The sequence below is a fragment of the Macrobrachium rosenbergii genome, chromosome 56, assembly GCF_040412425.1.
Source record: "Macrobrachium rosenbergii isolate ZJJX-2024 chromosome 56, ASM4041242v1, whole genome shotgun sequence".
In the NCBI taxonomy this organism is placed as follows: domain Eukaryota; kingdom Metazoa; phylum Arthropoda; class Malacostraca; order Decapoda; family Palaemonidae; genus Macrobrachium; species Macrobrachium rosenbergii.
This window is the reverse complement of record NC_089796.1, coordinates 66,096,188-66,118,862: the sequence shown is the minus strand read 5'-3', so window position 1 is coordinate 66,118,862 and position 22,675 is coordinate 66,096,188. Positions and strand designations below refer to the sequence as shown.

At 37.4% G+C, this 22,675-nt stretch overlaps 1 protein-coding gene across 7 annotated transcripts in view; it reads left to right on the top strand.

The window, feature by feature from the left end:
* The window catches only part of LOC136836564 (uncharacterized), an 88,957-nt gene extending 68,359 nt beyond the window's left edge, over positions 1-20,598 (top strand). For 6 of the 7 annotated variants that reach the window (XM_067101006.1, XM_067101005.1, XM_067101007.1 and 3 more), the window contains exons 3-11: positions 3,175-3,427; positions 13,969-14,115; positions 14,547-15,263; positions 15,597-16,070; positions 16,478-16,723; positions 16,887-17,060; positions 17,425-17,523; positions 17,727-18,634; positions 20,053-20,598. In XM_067101006.1, coding sequence (XP_066957107.1) covers positions 3,175-3,427; positions 13,969-14,115; positions 14,547-15,263; positions 15,597-16,070; positions 16,478-16,723; positions 16,887-17,060; positions 17,425-17,523; positions 17,727-18,634; positions 20,053-20,206 — 3,172 coding nt within the window. In that variant the 3' untranslated portion in view covers positions 20,207-20,598. Of the gene's footprint in view, positions 1-2,761; positions 2,900-3,174; positions 3,428-13,968; positions 14,116-14,546; positions 15,264-15,596; positions 16,071-16,477; positions 16,724-16,886; positions 17,061-17,424; positions 17,524-17,726; positions 18,635-20,052 lie in introns of those variants that run through there. The other variant, XM_067101011.1, reaches the window with a different exon arrangement.
* The last annotated feature ends 2,077 nt before the right edge of the window (positions 20,599-22,675 follow it).

Genomic DNA, 22,675 nt, shown 5'->3' with positions numbered 1-22,675 from the left:
AAGCTAGAGAAATTATCCATTTGTGTAGTAACGTGGTGTAGGTAGATTTGAAAAGGTGAGAAATGTTGACATATGTACTGTGGGTGACAGGTGAGATCAGAGTGGTTTGGGATGGCTCAGTCATGTTGGAAGAATGTAGGATGAAGTATTAAGGTGGGAGGAGAGGAAGATCTAAAAAGGTGCAGGATAAAAATCAGGGCATGAAAACAGCATAAGGAAAGGAAAGGAAAGAAAAGGCCATATGTCCAGGGAGTGTGAGTGTCCATGCACAACGGAGGTGCATGGTGGTACAATGCGTGAAGGAGGGTTCAGTGTATGGAAAAGATAATATTCTGGAAGTTTTCTGCTCCAGGGGTTCATCCATGATTCAAAAGATGTGAATGTGGCAGTGACTGTTGTGTGTGTTTATTTCTGGAGCCATCCTCAGCAAAATGAAGGGAAGAAAGAGATATTATGATGTACTGAAGAAATGAATGGGAACAAAAGACTGGATAACTAATAACAACCAAGAAGTCTTAAAAAGGATAAGTAAGAAAAAGGAGTGCCATGGGACAGAGGGTATGGCAGAGCCCGAGACTGGAGAAGAACATTGCTTCTCTTCTCACTTGAGATAACCCAATAGTCAGTACTACTGAAATAAATACTCCAGTCAATGTTAGGAAAAATACATTTCAGAGGGAAGACTAATGAGTGTCTCCCATCCCCAAACTTCCAAATACACTATTTATCACAGAAATAGTAGGGTCTGCCCTATACTTTTACATTCTCTCCTTCTTCATTTTCTGGATTTTCTAGTTCCTCTTTGGAGGAGTGGTAGAGCTTTCGACTGGCACGCTGTTGGCCCAGCGTTCGACTCTTCGAGCTGCCAAAGAAGAATTAGAGGAATTTATTCCTGGTGATAGAAATTCATTTCTCATCATAATGTGGTTCCGATTCCACAATAAGCTGTAGGTCCCGTTGCTAGGTAACCAGTAGGTTCTTAGCCACGTAAAAATAAGCCTAATCCTTCGGGCCAGCCCTAGGAGAGCTGTTAACCAGCTCAGTGGTCTGGTTAAACTAAGATATACTTACCTGGATTTTCTTATCTAAGTTCTAGGTGTCCTTTGACCCAAAACCTTTCTTTTCAAACAGAAGTGACTGTTTATTCGGTTTACTGAGGTAGTTCAAGCAGATGAATGTTCAATTTTCATATCTGAAATCAGTATGAGTCTCTTTTTTTTTTTAAATTGATGTATCGCATCTAGTTTTTTAAAGTTTACTTTATTTCTTTACTCATACTTTGTTTGCCTCCTTTCTTGAACTTTTGCTAACTTTTCCCCCACTGCTAATTTCCTAAATTTCCTTTCTTTACTTTCGCAAAGAAATCACATGTGGGCGTCTCCAATAATCAAACTCACTACCCAGGGGATGTTTCTAGACCCTAAAGTCCAATAATTAAACTAGCTTCCCCAGGGGATGTTTTATAGATCCATAACTCCAACAGTTACACTCACTTTCCAGGCGATGTTTATAGATCCTCAACTCCAACAATTAAACTCACTCCAGGGGATGATTCTAGACCCACAACGAGGTAGGATAGGTAATCCGGTGGACCCTTCTCCGCCAGTGCAGTGAAGCTGAACTGGGTATATTTTGCCCCTGTGCGCCTTCAGTTGAAATCCTGCTCTCTGTGTCCTGTCTATTTTCTTAAACCACTCGACCAACCAACCACGTAATAAACAGCACCCTCTTCTCACTGATTTATTGAAGAGTGCTAAATTTGTCGAGGACCAGGTTACTTTATGCACAGAAGCACTACTGTTTTCTTTAATCTGTAGTAGGCAGTGTTGCACACTCTCACTGACTCGTAAGTAGTACTCTCGAAGTCATTACATTTATTTACTTATTTCACATTTCCGCGACTAATATAAGCAAGCCAGGGATGGTTTTACCCGTCAAAACTGCCAGCTATCATCTTTCCAGCGTCTAACTTAATTCAGACAGATTGCATGGATATCTGACTTTCCTTTTCACAAGATTGTGACTGAAGAGTTGCTACAGATAAACCAGCTGGGGATGCACTCCACAAGAAGTAAATTCAGCATGGCAATTTTTCTTTCAGAATGGTGAACCCCTCCCCCCTTTCCCCCTATCTTTTCAGCTGGGGAAATTGCAAATCTATTCCTGCTTTTGACTCGTATATGGTCATACATTGAGCAGAATTTGGGTGGGCCTTGTCTGTTTTCATATCTTATGGGTATGGTCCAAGATAAATAACAACTCCATTAACTTCATTTCCTATTTGTGGCTAATTCCTGACCACATCATCTAGGTTGCATAGACTGAAGAAAGTTTTCAACAGAGACTTTCAAAATTTACAATCTAGCTCGTAGTAATAATAATAACAATACTGTAATCATAAAGGAAAATATTGAGTGCAGGAGATAAGGAGTGGCTTAATTTTTAAGGAGTCGAGCCAGCTGCTGATGAGGCTTCTTTTCGGGCACATGCAGCAGCTGATGGTATGGTGTGGAGTTTTCTGCACAAAGGGTTCATTTTATATATATATATATATATATATATATATATATATATATATATATATATATATATATATATATATATATATATATATATATATATACACACACATATCGGTAATCAGACTTTCTTCGTTAGCACCAATAACCCAGACCATTCCCATTAACCACGATTTAAAAGTTTACGAGACCACTAAATGAAATGAGTTGACAACAGCCTGTTCTAATCAGATATTTACCAAATCGCGCCGATAACGGCTGATAGGCGACTTGCTTCCTTTGTAAAGGTCCCAGTGCTCTCTGGACCAGTGCCACTGTCTGTGTAGAGTGTATGGGCGTGTGTGAGTGTGTGGGAGGAAATAAAGGAGAGCCATCAACAGGTACACATCTCTTATAAATTCTGTGGATTGATTAGCTGGTTTATAGGGAACTATAGTCTATTGGGAACTTGCAAAAGCTTAGAACGGTATAGGACATTATACAACATATGTGACATATGTTTCAAGTAGACTAAAGGCAGTTCCTTTGTCTGTAGGACTGTCTGCATCTGCCCTCGGTCATAACTTAGTTGGAATAAGTTTTAAGGCGGACTTGTGTACAACAGAGCTCAGAGAATGAAGAACTAACGAGAAATTTCTCTTCTTTCCGTTCACAGGATGTTTCTGGGCAATATGGCGGGGAATGCGCGAGGCAATGCTTGTTGGACAGCTGTGTTGGTGTTCTTTGCGACGGCCCATCGTCTCCCCTGTGCTTGGAGCCAGCAGGAGGACATCCCAATTCTGCCTGAGTTCGAAGTCAGCACCATGGCCGGTTCGACCCCGGGAGAAATTTGGGTGTCGAAAAACAGCTCCTACTGCAACTGGAAACCCAGTCTGGGACCCATCTGCAATTATACGGAAACAAGCCAGGTAAAATGTCTTCTTCTCTTTGGGTCGCTGCGATTAGGATCTGGTGTCTTCTTCCCTTATATCTGGGAAGGAAAGAAAGAAAGAACGAAATACACTGAAATTATGAAATACACGTTCACATTTTAGGGTGGTAAAAAAATAGTTAAATATGCATGATTAATATGCTGATATTTTATTAGATGTACTTTACCCTCACACATCTTCCCATAATATATATACATATATACAATTAATAACAGGACCTCATTTAAACAGGATGGTATCTAACGGAGCTTTGTATTAAAAAAAGTTACAAGTTTTTAAAAGGACTTTCTATCCTCATCGTCTGGTGGCCAATTAGGACAGACAGTCCTAGGAAGCCTGTTATTAAATGTATCAGTACACGGAATAATTGTAAAGTGATCACGTTTATATATATATATATATATATATATATATATATATATATATATATATATATATATATATATAATATACAGTATATACTAGCAGAATGTCCGGCATTGCTCAGACTGAGAAGTTGCTATAAATGGCTCAAAACTTTCCCTAATGAAAACATATTGGAATTAATAAAGCATCATTGGATTCCTCGTGAAATGTTATCTTTTTCGTGTCAAAATAGAACTGGTTTTCCGCAACTTTCACAGCAGTCTAAGCTGTGGAGATATATTCAATATGAACAGTATATTTAATGCTGTCAGTGTTTACATGACATATACTGTATATACCCATTTCATGCCTATTTAAATATCAAGTGAAAGTGGAAATTATTTTTTTTTATGTATTTTATCGTTTAATGCTTATGATCGTAGAAAACTATTTGAGAACTGAAAATGCCTATTCATCTGAAAATTGTAAGGTGCTGTCTCATCGAAAACCTGCAGTATCTATTTCAGTTCCCACTTTGAAAAATGGTTTCTGAATATGGCAGCAAATACAGACACAAAACCTATATGAAAACATGGGACACATGGTTTTTTGAGGTTCGTTGCCAGGTATGCAAGCCAAATTTTATCCAAAGTTATAATGTCTACATTCACTGTACTCATGATTTTACAGATTCAGCTTCAAATAGGAAACTCTTTAAAGTCTGACCTGGAAGGAGACATCCATGCAGACTGTAATTACATACAGCAGTACAAAATTCCTTGTGAAAAGTTACATATGAGGACCATTTTGCCCTTAGGTACAGCTATATATATATATATATATATATATATATATATATATATATATATATATATATATATATATATATATATATATACAGGGTGTTTTGAAATTAGAGGCCCCCTTCTACAGCATAAACTAAAAATTGATATGGACAAAAACAAAAGTAATTCAGAACAGGTATTTACTTAAGTTTCTCTCTCGGTATTTAATATTTTGTGTGGCCCCCATCTGCCTGTACCACAGCCTGCATTCTTGAGGGGTATGATTTCAGCAAATCGCAAAAAAGCTGAGACTCAAACTCCATTTCCCAGAGCACTTCGGTCACCTCTCTTCGCAGGTCGTTGAGGCTTGGTATACCATCATAGTTCACTGTGCGTGCTTCAACACGATCCTTTAAGATGCTGCCAATGTTTTCACACACATTAAGGTCAGGGAGCTACCTGGAAATTCACTGATGAGAAGAAATCGATACCACTGTTTCAAGCAGCTCCTGTGTCTGAAGAGCCTTGAAACATGGTGCTTTATCATGCAAAAATGTGACTTCTTCAACAGATAACACATTTTCAGGGCCTTTGAGGAAAGGAAATACTCCACCAGTAAGAACAGTTTCTCTGAAGTATTCGCCATTCCATGACTGTCCTTTTCTTTGATGATCCACATTAACCGTTTGGATGTGAAACAGAGAAAAATTCCCAAACATTCAGGAAATTTCACAACTTGGTGATAGCGCACGTCATCGCTGGTATCTTCCAACTTTGCAGCCCAAATGATGTCATTTTTATGATTTGGCTTCCTGACTGTGTAAATGAAGAATTCATCTGATGCGGCAACATGGAGAAAGCCAGCTTCATCCCAATCTTTAAGAAATGAACCACAAAACCATCCACGGTCTTCTCTCTGTTCCTGAGTGATGTTGGGCTTGCTGATAACATGAAATGGCTTGATACCAGATTTTTTCAACTCATGATATACAGCACTATAACTTCTCTTCTTTCCCCTTTTGTTTCTAGTTCAAGCCACCAATTTACGTAAAGACTTTCTTGGTCTACCCACTGCCTCAGCTATGATGTCTTTTGACTCCTGAGAAAGGACTTCAGGCCTACCAAGATTCTCACTCTTTTTGCGATGACAGTCATATGGATTTTTGTTCCAGTTTCTTTTAACAAAGGATTCATCTCTTTTAATGCATTTAGCTTTTCCAGGAACGTGAAATGAAGGATTCACCAGCATCTCTGGTCTCTGAAGGTTATAGTTCAGATCTGTCAATCCATCTGATTTCCTCCGAGTCGTTAGCCATGGCTGTATCTAACTCCATCACTCAGTCTGAAAAATACAAGAAATGTAAAATGAAAATAGCTTAATAGAAACTTAAAATAATGTACTTGGAGACAGGCTATAGCAGAAAACTTCATAACTTTCCATTTGTTCTGTGGAGGGGGCTCTAATTTCAAAACACCAGGTATATTTATATATATATATATATATATATATATATATATATATATATATATATATATATATATATATATATATATATATATATATATATACATATACAGTATATGTATATATATATATATATATATATATATATATATATATATATATATATATATATATATATATAATTTTTCCCCTAACACATACGTGCAGGAAACTCCAAAACATTGGTCGTTTCATACACCTACATAGAAGGTCCATCAAGAGCACATCAGACACCCTGCACTATTCACTTTGACCTCACACAAACTTGTGCTTCCTGCCAGTTCTACATATCTTCTCCAGATTTCCTCACACTTTTAATTTCTCTTATGTGTTACATATATTACAGTGACAATTATCCAGTATTCACACTTCACTACCTGTTCTTCCTCTACCTTTAGACATTGCACTAATCTTTGCAATTCCCTTTCCTATCTTCAACTCATGACCCTTTTCGTCTCACAACATTCATCTGTTGTCTTTTTGTTTGACTTTTCTTGCCATTCCACCCGTAGAGACATTAAAGAACCATGAAGTCCAACATATCCCCTTTTCAGAACCCATTTTTACGCCCAAACTAGTCACTCGCCTGCCGACATATTGTCACACATGCATACATGCTACTTTTTGCCATATAAATATATAAATGCTTTCCAACATATTTTCTTTACCATAGATCTCGTCACCTCCACATAATAGCATTGCATCATATGTTTTGAATAGGTCCACGTAAGTCAACCACCGCTTTCCATCTTAGTGACAACAGAATTAAATGAATGGGACATTTCTGAGTGGACGATTTGTCTGTATAAGTTTTCAATTTTTGACGGGAGATTGGCTTTTTCTTTCTGAAGAAATATTTCTTGCTCCAAAATGCCCTTTGATCACCAGTATCGGAAAGCGCCATCAAACCACTGTGATCAAACACACACATATATAAATGTATGTATATATGTACATACATACATACATACATACATACATACATACATACATACATATTATATATATATATATATATATATATATATATCTATATATACACAGTATATATATATATATATATATATATATATTTATATATATATATAAAATATATATATATATATATATATATATATATATATATATATATATATATATATATATATATATATATATATATACTCGTATATATAGCAACCCCCTTCCCATAGTACTAGCTGAAAACCAGAAAATTAATATTAGTACTCTCTAGCCTAGAGCCATCCCTCTCCTGGGGTAAAGTCATCGGGAAGAAAGAAATGTATTATGAAGAATAATTATTATTATTATATATAAATCTTCATCTCTGTAATCATATCAGCTGAAGGTAAACTCAGAAGAGATAAGGAACTGGAAGGATTCCTGTCACTGAATAAGATCCTCTCCTCTCTCTCTCTCTCTCTCTCTCTCTCTCTCTCTCTCTCTCTCTCACACACACACACACTAGCTGCCTCATACGCAGTAAACGCGTTTGTCGAATTGCGTAGCTCACATATTGCGTTATCCAAACTCGTCCTGTAGCGCGATCTCCATCTTGCGCGCCATTAAATCTCGTCTCTTTCATTGAATGAACTCCGCCCTCAGGTCGTTCCAGTCAAGAGGACGAGAAATGCAGAACGCAGTTCTAAGCCGTACTGCGAACTCCTACATTGCGTATATTGCGTAGCTACTTCTGCGTCGTAGAGTTCGTTGACCTCCCTCACAGAGTCTCTACTATGCTGAGAAGATATATCGATCCTACATCAGTGTGTGTGTGTGTGTGTGTGTGTGTGTGTGTGCGCGCGCGTGAGTGAGTGTCCTTTCATGATAATTTGTTTTTTCTTTTTTATTCTAACGCTTTGTCAAAGCACGTTCGTCATCATTTCGGGCAACTGAATCAAACTGAAGCTGTAGCTCCGTTGACCTTGGATGAGTACGTGTTAGTACTAAGGAGTAGGGAAAGGAGGGGCTTTGTTATAAGAATGTGGCTTACGCACACATGAAACAGAAATTGATTTTCATATACATACACACGCAGTGTTTATAACTACGACAATATTTGTGTACTGACACTTGTATGTTAAATACATGTACTAAAATGATTTACTGCACATGTGGACTCGGAATTACTGTGTCCTCATTACTTAGGTTTGAACCCTGACAACTGTGTGAATGTAGACATGCATGTAAAATTTATATACGTATAAATTATTATAATTATATTGTATGGGTATAAATACTGATGATTAACAGAATACTAAGCTAGCTTTGCTAAAGTATTAACTAAATTCATCCAACTTCTAACAATTATAATCGAAAGACGCCCTATTCGTACTAAGACTGACAGTAACACAGGTGAGGCTAACTTACAGAATCCTACAATGACGCAATGGTGAATCACAGTCAACTCTACCTCTCCTACCTGTTGACCTTGAATGGAATGATAAGTACGAAATCAAAATACGTGCATTGTCTTATCTGTAAAAGGGTTGGAGGTGCACTTGTTGTGGTGCAAAAGAACTCCGTCTTGTAAAGCTGGAAGAGAGACCCGTGTCTATTTTGATCTGAGTTGGGAAGCCCTCTGACCTGATAATGCTAGGAGAGGCCAGGAAGGACAAGGCAAGCGCCCTGGGGTGATGTGGGCGGAACACAGTGCCCTGGGACCAGTTGGAAAGATAGGACACTCTAGGCTTGATTGGTGTTCTAGCAAGGGTTTGGGAAGACATAGCACCCTAGGATGGTATAGGGTGTAACTGATAGGTCAGTGTGCTATCAAAAGTGCACGGCTCGCTTTCAATATGGGAGAAAAAATGACAGAATGACTTCTGAACTCTCGTCGTCCAGTTTTACCCTTAGTTACGCAGGCCCTCTGCAAAACCTGTGCTTTGATTTTCGAACTAAAAAGAAAACGACCAGCCTCTGGTTGCACAGCGGTAAGAAAACTGGAGACTCGAGATTTTGTCACCAATTTATTCCCACCATCGCCACTGGTTTCCCAGTGTCCCGGATTACTATCACTTCGCATACATCCGGTCATTCACTTACTAACTTATTCACATGGGCTTTCCTCCTGCAAGATACACTTTATCACATGTTGGCATAATTCGTAACGATGTGCCTACTCGACAGAATGGCGGCTATTATTATGATATCGGAAAAGGAGCATATATATATATATATATATATATATATATATATATATATATATATATATATATATATATATATATATATGTGTGTGTGTGTGTGTGTGTGTGTGTGTGTGTGTGTGTGTGTAAATGTATGTATCTATGTATTTAAGGGCCTAGTGGTGTTATCGGCAGCATTCTCTCCTGCTAAGTGAGGAAACAAAAATTAGACTCATTAGCGAAAGAAGGTGTCAGCTGGGGTAGGGAGATATATTGTATTAAAATCCACCATTATCCCTATGTTGACATAAACAGTAAATTATGTAAATGGTACTTAGACGACTGTGGTGATCCCACCCAGTTTAAAACAAAGAGTGCTTGGGAAAAAATGAGAAAAGCAATCATATACGAATGAGAACAACTAAGACTCGGTGTTAATCAGCTGACCGGCCCTAAAAGGTATCAGTGGAGACAGTTACCCAGATTGATAACAAAGATAACAGAACCAAGGCCTCTGGACTGTCAACTCTGAATCACTAATTTGTCACAATCTATCCAAGACGATATTTGACCAGATAATATCCATCTAACTCTTCCTTGGTCAACGAACTTTGCATTAGTTATTACTATTAATTATTCAGAAGATAAACCCTATTCATATGGTACAAGTCTATAGGGGCCATTGACTTGAAAGTGAAACTTCTTGAGAATATTGTGCTCATTTGAAAGAAGCTACAGAAGATAATAGGATATACAGAAAGAAGAGATCAGTTATTAGAAAACAATGATAAATTCAAGAAATTAATAAATGAATAGGTTAAAATGTAAACAAATTATTAAAAGTAGAAGGAAAATTGCTTTAGGGGTAGTAATTTATTGAAAATTCGCTCGAACTTTTGAGGTTCCAGTTGCACAACATCCTCAGGCTTCAGGGCGTTTCTTGCTCTAGTAGATATTTTCCTATGTTTTATGTATTTGTTTGTGTATTTTTGAGGGGCTTCAAGGGGATGGGGTGGGAAGAAATCAGGGGATGGGTTGTAGACAGGGGTTAGGACGCGTAGCTTGCAACTTTATCTCGCTAATCAGAAGTGCTCGTACAACAAAGCCATCTGTTATCCGTTACGGAATCTCGGACGACAAATATTTAGGCCCCAGGATATCTGCAGGTTCTCTCGAGTTGGGCAATGAGTGAAAGACCATAAAGGTGCAACTCAAGCAACAGTGGGTAGTCTCAACGAGAGTTGGGAATCAAACAAACTGAAACTACGTACAACAAAAGTATGACTTATGTATAGGTCTCATGATCTGTGCTGCTATGAATGGAAGGTCTAGAGCTGTGAGAAGGAGGCTGGCTAAAGATGAGTGGAGATTTGTGGAAGAGAAAAACACATATATATATATATATATATATATATATATATATATATATATATATATATATATATATAATATCAGGAGAACGAAAAGGAGGTGATGTATATTTAACTTTGTTTCCAGCTAACGTTTGAAAGCATGGCTTCACCATCGGGGGCTAAAATACAGAAATAACAGTAATTAAAATTAATACATAGGACTCAGTGAAATTATTAATGTTAAAATATAGATATTAAAACAGAAACATAAAAGTTAAAACCAACTAACGCCTCAGAGAAAAGAAAACTGAGTGACCAAGAAGGGCACCAAAAAGGACGAAGAAACCTCTTGTTTTAAGCATTAAACAGAGGGGCAGATGAAGACTGGCTGTTCAAAGATGGAACCAGTTGTTTGATGGTTAACGACTCGAGGATATGGGAGGTTTCATCAGCAGCTTGCTCTAAGATTTCAGAATGGTCATAGGACATAAAAGATTTACATTGGTTGGAATGTTCCCCATGTTAGAAAAACTCCTTCTTTACTCAAAAGTACTGTTCTATGGCTAACGCCACGACTAGAGAGAGTCGACTGTATTTTCGGCATTCTTTGGTGGGTCCTGACGTAAGTCCCCTGAGATTACAGCTCGGGCAAGTATACTTACAGACGACCAAAAGAACGCATAAGGTTGGGAACAGTGTCTTAAATCTAAAAAGAGATCCAATTGTTCTTGGATTCCTGAGAACGAACTTGGGATTGAGACAGTAAAAGTATTTATTTAAAATCTGCCTTAACGTAGTTAAAAATTTCTCATCATTCGTAAAAGGCAAAGAAACATAAAAATCAGGTTTATTTACTGTAGGTGCAGGAATTTTTGGCTGGAATTTACTATCCAAATTTTTTTTTAGATATTTCTCAAATAAAAGTTTGGGGTAGCAGTTATTCTGAAAATATTTTCTAAGGAACTCAACCTCATTATGAAAAGAGAGCCAGTCTGAAGAGAGAGAGAGAGAAAAGGCTTTTTGCAACAACATAACAATATTGATCGGCTTAAAATTGTAAAAGCATGAACTATAAAAATTTGAACCAAGACCAATATACGTTTGCTTCCGGAAGTTGATAAGTGCTGGTTGAATCTCGTGATTAACACGTCTAGGAGAGGAAGGCACTCATTGTTTTCATGTTCAGTGGTAAATGCAATACTAGGATGGAGATTGTTAACGAATTCTAAAAATTGTTCAGCAGCACCTTTACCATGAAAAAGTAGAAAAGTATCATCAACATACCGTTTATAATATAAGGAGCGAAATTAGGATGAAGAGTGGCTAAAGAGCATTTCCTCCAAATGACATACAAAAGTTTGCCAGAACTGGACCCATCGGAGATCCCATAGCAACACCATTGATTTGCTTGTAATGCTTTCCACTGAATAAAAAGTCTATGTCCGGCACATCCATATTTAAAAGTTTTTCAAAATCCTCTCTATCAAAACCTTGATAGATAAAACCTGGCTGTATAAATATCTTATCTAAAAGAATTTGTATCGTTGCCCTCAACGGTACATTAGTGAAAAGCGAGACAACATATACGGATCGAGGTCCTGAGCAACAATCTCTTCGGAAAACACTGGTACGCTCATTTTCTGAAAACGGTTGTAATAGTGGTACCAAAAATTTTGCTAACTTACAACTAGGTGCATTATAAGAGGCCAAAATAGGCCTTTTATTTCTTTGCCTTTTACGAATGATGAGAAATTTTTAACTACGTTAAGGCAGATTTTAAATAAATACTTTTACTGGCTCAATCCCAAGTTCGTTCTCAGGAATCCAAGAACAATTGGATCTCTTTTTAGATTTAAAGACACTGTTCCCAACCTTATGCGTTCTTTGGTCGTCTGCAAGTATGCTTGCCCGAGCTGTAATCTCGGGACTTACGTCGGACCCACCAAAAGAATGCTGGAAGTGCGAGTCGACTCTCATCATGGCGTTAGCCATAGAACAGGGTGTACTTTGAGTAAGAAGGAGTTTTCTAGCATAAAGGAACATTCCAAACAATGTAAATCTTTTATTTCCTATGACGATTTTGAAATTTTTGAGTAAGCTGCTGATGAAACCTCTCTCCATATCCTCGAGTCATTAACCATCAAACAACTGGTTCCATCTTTGAATAGTCACTCTTCTTCTGCCCCTCTATTAATAGCTTAAGATGTCTCTTCGTCCTTTTGGTGCCCTTCTTGGTCACTCAGTTTTCTCTTCTTGAGGCGCCAGGTTGGTTTAACTTATATGTTTCTGTTTTAATATCTATATTTTAACATTAATAATTTTACTGAGTCCTATGTATTAATTTTAGCTTTGAAACGTTGGCTGGAAATGAAGTTGAATATGCATCACCTCCTTTTTGTCCTCCTGTTTGTTCTAGATATACATGTAACTTTTATAATTATATATATATATATATATATATATATATATATATATATATACATATATATATATATACATATATATATATATATATATATATATATATATATATATATATATATATATATATATATACAGTATATATATATATATATACATACACACACACATATATATATTATAAAAGTTACTTGAATAATTAACTATTCATAGCCCTTGAACAGTATGATTCTTACTGGGTAATTTCAATTTCACCAGTTAATGTGCTGGGGAAAACGTAAAAAGTTGCAAAATGAATAAAACTTAAGCACTCTCCCATTATTGCTATTAATTATTAAAAACTATTACTATTAATGTTATTAGAGAAGAATAAATACTTTTCGGAAACTGGGCAGTTTTCTCGGCAGCTTTATTCTTGTTCACTGCTCCTACAAAGATAACATGGAAGTTTAAAATGGTCTCCTGTTATCATTGTCACAATATCAAGAAGACAATTTTCACGTCTGTTTATAAAGTACAGTAACGATATATGTCCCCGTAGGGGGGGTAGAGCTGTCAGTGCGCCTCACGCGGTACACTGTGGGCATTACTTAAGGTTCTTTGCAACGTCCCTCCGGCCCACAGTCTGCAACCCCATTCATTTCTTCTGCTGTACCTCCGTTCATATTCTCTTCTTCCATCTTGCTTTCCTTAACCCTCTCCTAACAACTGATTCAACATTATTTTCAGCGCTGAATAACCTCATAGGTCCCAGCGCTTGGCCTTTGGCCTAAATTTCATATTCCAATAACGACCTGTATGACCAAAATCCTCAAAATTTTAGTGTCATGGAACCCCTGAAGTTACGATACTGTGTCATATAAATGGAGCACTTTTCTGCAACTCGTGAAAATCTTACAAGTGTTGACGATTGTGACACAGATGGAAAACCATACGCAAAAAAAAGTTCCTTTTTACGAAAACTGTTCCCCGATCCTTTCAGGTTGTTGTAGTGCCAGCAGGGTTGACCCTTCCTTCAGGTCAGCTTGAGGTCGAGATCCACAAGGCCAAGACTCTGCACGTCTACCCAACCTGCATCTCGTGGATACAGGTCTTCGATGCCGGACTGGTGACCACCCTCCCCTCCGAGGTAAGTATCGAGTCCATCTCCGCTGTCCATTTGATTTGATACACATCTCACTGGGATTTAGTCTCTCATTCATTTGGATTACATTACAGATTTTGTTTTAAGCTTGGAGAGAACTCTTACTGTTTAGTTTTCAAAGTTCAGATAACCTGAAATTAAATTTTGTTATTCTTTTGTTTATAGTCTCAGGTTTAGCAAATGATTCATTCGACTAGCAGCTTCCCTGGAAATGAACAAAGTACCGCCTTGTCCAGAATTTCCTCTCTGGAGGAAAAGACATAAAGGATAAAACCGAAGTCAATTTAATTGATACTGGTATCAAGGAAAATGTATCTACTTTATCCTTTGATAAATAATTTTCGTACATCGTTCATAGCTGGTTCCAGTCACACAGTACAAATTTACAATTTACTAATCACAAATTAATTTCCTAGGAAGACTATTACACCATATACCGGAAGAGGTGTCGAACATGGCTGCGTATCTACAACTCCCAAGCAGATTCGATTTCCCACGGTGTGAAGGACCTGACCATAATCAACACACAAGTGAATACGATAAACCTGGCTTTCCAGAGGGACTTCATGGCCATAAATTCTACTATCAAGTCCATTGAGGCTTTGAGTTGGGAGGGTTACAGAGGAACCATTCAGAATACGACAGTGGAGCGCATCAGCCATGTTGAAGCTAAAGACAACTGGCTCGTTATCAGCAGTCACCTTGGTTTAGTGACACCCGATGGCATCGTTTTTAAAGCCAAAGAGATGGCAGTATCTAACAGCACCATCTCCCACATTGCGACAAATGGTCTAAAAATCGCCAATGGTGCCGCATCTCTGAACAACGTCACTATAGGCCTTCTGGAGGCATCTGCCATTGTCGTCAGTAGCCCCAGTGCTTTCCTTTCACTGTCAAATGTCACAGTCGTATCAGCCTTCGCTAACTGCATCATTCTACCAGACAGGGAAAGGATATCTATCAAGAATGTAACAGTCAATGGCGCTCCTTTGGATCTCTCCTCCTCTTACCTTAAGTTTGTGGATGACTTTGTGGTACCGAAAAACATCTCTAAAGTACAAGTAGATCAAGAAAGGGAAGGATGCTCTTCCAACCATACGACTCTCCTATGCGATTTCAGCAGTGTTAATGAGGTAATTTCTCAATGGCAACTAATTATATGTCAGGCTGTTGTAATGTTAACGTTGTCCAACTCATGTAGGTTATCAGATATTGTTCAAGGAAGCCAGAATATTGGAAATGACTTTGGGAGACATTCTCACATTGCACTTCTTTTATGCTGTCTGATTTTAATCTCTGTGTGCATTGCACATCTATTCAATCAATTATTGCCTTAGTTTTTCTCATGAGTGATGAGCACCAGTTATCTTAGGAAGTGCTGCCATTTATACATATCTTTTTATATCTTCCAGTAATATCACTAACGTGCTGAGGAATATGCATTCAATTTTATTCCTTCCTTACAGAGCATTGAGCTTAACGCACACAACATTGAGGGTTACCATCTTGTCCAGATTAAGAATGTCAAGTCTTTGCAAGTTCTGTCGACAAGTTGTGAATTAGAGCTACGACTGCAGTCCGTCAACGGAACTCTTCCGCATTTTGCCACCGAAGGCAACCACACGGATGAAAGCACTTCCTCCAGTGGAGGGGAACCTTTAGAAGAAGACTGTAATATGTCACTGTCAGTTTTAGATTCAAGGCTGGAAGTCATCTCTAGCAGATACATTTCTAATGTGACTGTTGCAAACAGTACTGTGAAAAGACTTCATGATGGCACCCTACAAGCTTTCAATGTGCATAATGTTACAGTTGTCACAATGGACAGCGTTAATATAGCAGGTACTGGAAGTCAATGGACAGGCATGGTGGTTGGAAGCATAATAAATGTAACTCTGCAGGCTCCTGTTACAGCTGAGGGCATTCTTGTTACTCAGAGGGTAAGCTGTTATGATAAGATTACGAACACTGATCTCTGTCATCTAATTAATTTGCTTAAATGATTTTTATGGTGTACAAACGTCTTCTTTAGACACACTAAAGCAGATTTATGTGGTATTTTTATTAAAGCTTGTTAATATGCTTTCTTCCTGGGTTGTTACTGAAAGCTAATGGCGAGACTAAAGTTTTAGCAACGGTTCTGAAATTATAAAGACCATCTGTGAATAACTTTAAGAGAATTCTTACCCAAAGTTGATACTTTTGCCAGGAGAGTACTGTTACAACGAAACACCTAAATTTATAATCGTCACACACAAAACTTCATGTGCTGAGTTATAATAATTTGAAGAGTGTTCCCTTATTTGAGATGTAGTTCTGAGAGTAATTTTACTCTACCTTTTTGCAGTTACGGCGAGGTGCCCTTACCATTGATCATGCAGATGCCACAACTGAGCTGTCAAAGGTGAAATTTTCTACAATGGAAAGAGAGAGTGTGGTTGTCAAGAGAGGCAAACTGATTCTTAAAGACCTCGTGGCCATTGCTATCAATGAGGGAGCCATCTTCATTGAGGAAGGGGCCTCTGTGGAGCTATACAACATGGTGTCATTTGTGTCCTCCTATAGGACCATATCAGTTGCCACAAGGGACCAGGTAAGCAGTGACTTTTCAAGAAACATTCATCAGCTATGCTTGCTCACTTATATGTTAGTAGTTGATAACTGTATCATATCTATATGCAGAATATTAACTCTTCTTTCTATAGCATTCTGCAAGTATATAAATTTTAAATGAGCGTCATTCTCTTTCTTTCAAGGTGTTCATCAATGGCTCAGAAAATATGGCATCGGGACTGATGATTCATGTTCGTAATCCTCCGCCACTTCCAGATATGACATCTAATCTCACAATCTCTGCAATCCACCTCTCCCCTTATTGTACTACTGTCCCGTTATTTATCAAAGTCTGCGATTTCTCACACGTTAATGATGTAAGTGCCCTTTCCCTTCATTTTCTGTTAGAGAGATCAGTATAAAATTCACCCTACAAAAAATGTGCATGCATAATGCTTTTACTAATTTGTTGATTCTCCGAGTTTCACTTGAAATAATGTTCATAATTATTGCCTTTGTATCAAAGAAGCAAATCAGTGATATTTTTTATGAGTTTTTTATACAAAACCGGATGCTGGAAATCAGAAAACAGGGAGTAATAACCAGATGAAATTCCATGTCAAATCTTCCTTGTATAAAAAGTTTGGTTCCAAAAATACATAAACTGTTTGTTGTGTATGATAAAGCTTTAGTTTTAGACAACTGAGATTAGCAGTTCACGCTTTCTTCTGATTCTTGTAGGCATCAGTGGTTGTTGATCTGGTGGGTGCTCAGCAGAGCCACCGAGCTGTTGTACGAGGGGCATCCTTTGTAACACTTTATCCATCCTGTATAGAAAAGGTCAGTGAATAAGTGGGTCCTTTGAGTGAGTATAGTTTAATGCTGGAAGAAAATCTGATTAGTCCTTCCAGTCTAGATTTTTTGGTGAACGTTTAATTTTTATAATTTATATACTGGTTTTGTAACTCAAAATAATGGAGAAATTTTAACTTTCATTGTGTCACAGAGGATTGTATGGTCTCATGTATATTTTCTTACAACAGCTCATCTTGATGAAAGTAGTGACAGCAACCACAGTTGATAATGAGAATGACTGTGAGACTTGGCTTGAAGCTAAAGAGGTCCACTTCCAGAACATCACAGCTGGTGTTCATGACGTGACTCTTACATCCTGTAGTGTAGACTTCCTCGCACCTAACCGCAAGCTGAGAGACTTAGATTTAGAAAACACACGCGTCGAGTGGATTGCCGGAGTGCACTGGTATGGATACACTGGTCTCTTCAATAACTCACACCTTGTGAAAGTTGAAGGCCTCGTGGCTTCCAGCCGAATGGTCATGTCTAATACCACAGTAGAAAAGATTCTTCCTCTTGGCATCAGTGTGAAAACAGAGGGAGTTATTGCTGGTTGCACCATTGACGATATATCAACGGCAGGGATAACAGTGGAGGGAATGCTTCGGATGAAGGATGTTTCCATTGGTACTTTGGCAAAGAGAGCTATTGTAGTGAAGGATGGGGTTCTATTCCTTTCTAATGTTCGTATTGATTCATCGGAAGCACTGAGCATCATAGCAACCTCCAATGGTGCTGTGGCCATGCAAAATGTAACTGTAGCAGGGAAGCAAGTGCACTGGCGTGGCTACATCACAAACAGCCTTGGTCCAGATGACCCATCTTTAGTTTTCCTCAATAAACATGTCAGCGATGAAGTTCCAACTATTCCAGTTTTAACGCAAGAAGAAATCAGCAAATCAACACCACAGTCTTCTTCAATGACTAAATCACTACTCCCTGATGACAATGAAAGTTTAACCTCTGAAACTTCGAAGATTAATTCCAAGCAAATAGATACCTCATCAGACTCCTGGAAGTGGGCTGGAATCAGCGTAGGCATCTTCATGGTGATACTCCTGGGATGCTGTGTAGTCCTTACTGTTAAATTGGTCAAGTAAGTATTTTCTTTTCCGTTTGGCCTTGTTGAATGATTATTTCCTCTGCAGTGAGAACCCGCTCTTCGTTCTTCCTTCTCGCATCTCTTTCAGATCTAGGCTACTGATTCTTATTTCCTGGCAGAAATGCCTGTTGCACCATCTGACGTAAAACGTACAGCCAATGAAATATAGAATCTAATTCTTCTCCTGAGGCTCCCCAAGTGGTTGTACTATAGACAATTTAGATGATCGGTCCGGAAAGTATTGAATATAGGAAGGCTTTGTAATTTACAATCTTGCACAAAAAAGCTGGTCATTAGGGTGAATTTACATTCTTGAAAATGATTTTCCACTTTTTGAGATGTAAATGATAGAGTATAATTTTTTTTGTACACTTTCCAGTTGAAATCTGTTCATTGCAACTTTCTTGAAGGTAGAGGGGAAACCGGAGTCATACAGGAACAGTAGTAGCTCTGCTCAATACGAAATTTCATGGGCTTATAGGTTTTCCTTTTGATTAGTAAAAGATTCCTGTTTCAAGCAGTCAGAGAGGGAAGGTAAACACTTTCAGAGCTTTGTAGTTATTGTTGAGAGAGGTACAAGAGGCTGTACATTAATCATTAACCATTGCTTTTGGGAGAATTATTTTGGCCTTGTTATTTTAACAGTCACAGACTTGATATTGATTTCCTTTTCTCCTGCTTCGAACACACTCATGAAAACCTAGGTTGCGTAACATAGCGTCACTCTATTAAATTCATAATTTGTGATCCACAAATGAAGATGAAAGGAAACACAGGAGTATCCAGTCTTTCATTGATTGCATTCCCTCTTTTCACAGTGTACTGTGTACGGCAAAAAAAAGATGGCATGAACTCCACAGATAGGCCTTGAACTTCTTTCTCCTTTTATTTCTCTTCATTGGTTAAAAACAATGATCCAAAACTTGCAAATCGACGATATATTTTTTTTTCTGAAAATACATTTCCAAGGCTTGTAGGAACATTTGCAGTGATCCAGTCTTTTGTGTTCTGTCACTCCTTACCGAAGATGCAAATATGATGCAATACATTACTAACCTAAAACAGTTCACCTTGCATTTTATCAATTTGTTTATCTGTTTATCTATTGATTTATTTATTTATCTTTTTTTTTTTAATTTCTTGTAACTGATCTCTTCTTTCTGTATTTCTTTTATCGTCAGCAACTTCTTTCAAACGAACACCATATTCTTGGGAAGCTGAATTCCAAGTCAGTGCCCCCCCCCTGAAGGCTTGTTCCATATCAATAGAGGTTCATCTTCTGAATAATAATAATAATAATAATAATAATAATAATAATAATAATAATAATAATAATAATAATGATTTTTCTATCATGCAGGACTGCATTCATTTTTAGGAACTGTTAAACTGTGAAGTCCTTCTTTCCCCAGGCCAAACAACGGAAAGGCACTGCCCATCGTCTTCTGGAGAGTCAAAGACGACCAGAACGACCTCCTAGCGGAAGACCAAGGATCTGGCGATTACAGTGAGCCCTCCACCAGGCATTCTGGTTACCACACAGTTCCTGGTTCGGAAGTCATCTAAGAAGGAGGCGCCCACTCACTCACTCACTGCACTTCTTCACAAGATGTCTTTCAGTTATGAGACGCACGTACTTTACATACTTGTCTGCTTACAGTGGCGTAATGATATTTTCTGTTTACATTAAGTGTTAGTGTGAGATGGAGCGTGAATATGGAAAGTATTAATGAAGTGAAAAAGTGGAGGAGGAGGAGGAGGAGGAGTCATTGAAAGGTTTCCAAGACTTACAGAGAAATGGTGCAGGAAACCGAGGAACAGTTGCAAAGGATCCATAACAGAGAACTGGGATGATTAGCAGGATGTCTAGGAAATTGTTTGTGTGTAATGAACAAACAGTGTGGGGCACTACGCTGTTCTTTGTGACAAGGCAAACTGACAAAAAAAAGAAGAAGAAATGTGTGGTTCGCCAATTGCGACAGGTAGCGAACCAACCAATCAACTACGAGTTTTTAGTGGGTGTGACTTTTATAGGAAAGAGTCCTAGAACCCAGCAGCACTGTAATGTATAATAACACTGGTTGACCTGATGTATAAAAAAAGCTAATGTGTACATTGCATTAGATGTCATATGACCTTAGTGCCATAAATCATCATAATTCATGTGTGATCATTCACTTCATCAAAGGGTACTCATGCCTAACCAGATTACTTATTATCATAGCATTTTTCACTTCCTGAAATCCTTGACTTGCCTCTGATTTGAGGGGTCGACGTCAGTGCATGTTCAAGAAGTCGGTGTAACGAATGCCTGGAACCAACGAGGTCATAGGAAAAGCAAGTGGGTATGCCCCAGATTTTTGCTTCATCTATCATCTTTTCCTTTCTGACTCTCCTTCCTCTGCGTTTCTCTTCCCGTTGGGACGACTGGTTCTATCCTACAGAAAACAGGTAATCGTTAAGATGGGTCAACATGAAATTGTTGAACCGTTTTATTTCAGATTTCAGTGTTGGTCTGGGAATTGAATGTAACTTGTTGGACGGGATTTTATTTTTGTTTAAGTATTAGAGGTATAAAATTACCAATTTTTCTACTGGACTAACGACGAATATATTTGTCCAAATATATTTTTTAACAATAACTCTTTAAAGGAAGAATTTAAAATCAAAAATATAAAATTACCTATTTTTCTACTGAACTAGCAACGAATATTCTTCCAAATATATTGTCAAAAATATTTTGTCAATGAAAAAATTTTAAAAATTTGTGTCCGTCTTAAAAATTTTTCTGAAAAAGAAATACTGTGTTTAGACGTGCTGTTCAATGTACTGTAGAGTTGACTATGTTTTCATATATATATATATATATATATATATATAGTATATATATATATATATATATATATATATATATATATATATATATATATATATATATATGTACTAATTTTTATTGCTGGGTGGTAGGTAATTGTACCAACGAACCCATTTTCGCCTTAGTGACCATCTGGGTTATCTGTCTCCTGATCTGGAATGTAAGAATGAACTCGCTTTGAACAATTCTGCATCAGTATCTGAAAATATCCAGTTTGATTTTCACAGACGAACCCAGTCATGTCAATTTAATACCTTAAAAAATAGCTAGATAAACTTTAGAATACGGCCCACTAGCTGCTTGAACCAACTTCTGAAAACTCAAATAAAATCCAAAAGGTTCCACTAAATGCTTTTGCTTTACCATTGGCCTAATAGATTTTGCTTGGTTACATAAAGTCGAAACTGACTGAGCAATTTATATTTATATATATATATATATATATATATATATATATATATATATATATATATATATATATATATATATATATATATATATATATATATATATATATATATATATATTTGTATATATATAAAATTACCTGTATAATATATAAATATATAACATTTATATTTACTTTACTATATGAACATTTTTACGAAAGTCCAGTCTATCCATTTATTTGCATTCTGTTTATATGTATCCAATTATTTGTCAGTTTCAGTCATAAACGCAAAATTTTTCCACGGATTATTCTTGACATCGTTAGCTTATGTCAGAGCATTCTCCTGCTCCTTCGAGCAGTCAATTGCAGAGTGATGATCAGTGATCAGCGTAGGTCACGACCACCTCAAGGTCCAGGACGAGTATACGTGAAAAATGATATGTTGTAATAAGTAATCCGAAGCATAAGCACTTTGCTTGCATCTTTTCAACAGGCGTCATGTTATCGTTTATGATTCCATCTCTACGTGATTTATTAATGCCTCCTTTCCCAGTGAAATCATGACTGGAAGAATTCACTTTGAACAGCCCTAATTTAAAAAAGCAAATCATGAAACGAAGCCTTTTTCCCCCTCTTCTAAAACAGACTGAAGGCGTCACTGATAGAACCCAGGAACTTTTTCAGTCAAAATCTTTGAGTAATTATATTTATATTCGTCCCAAATTCCAGCCCTTCAGTCAAGGTCACAAGTACCCTGACGAGATAAATG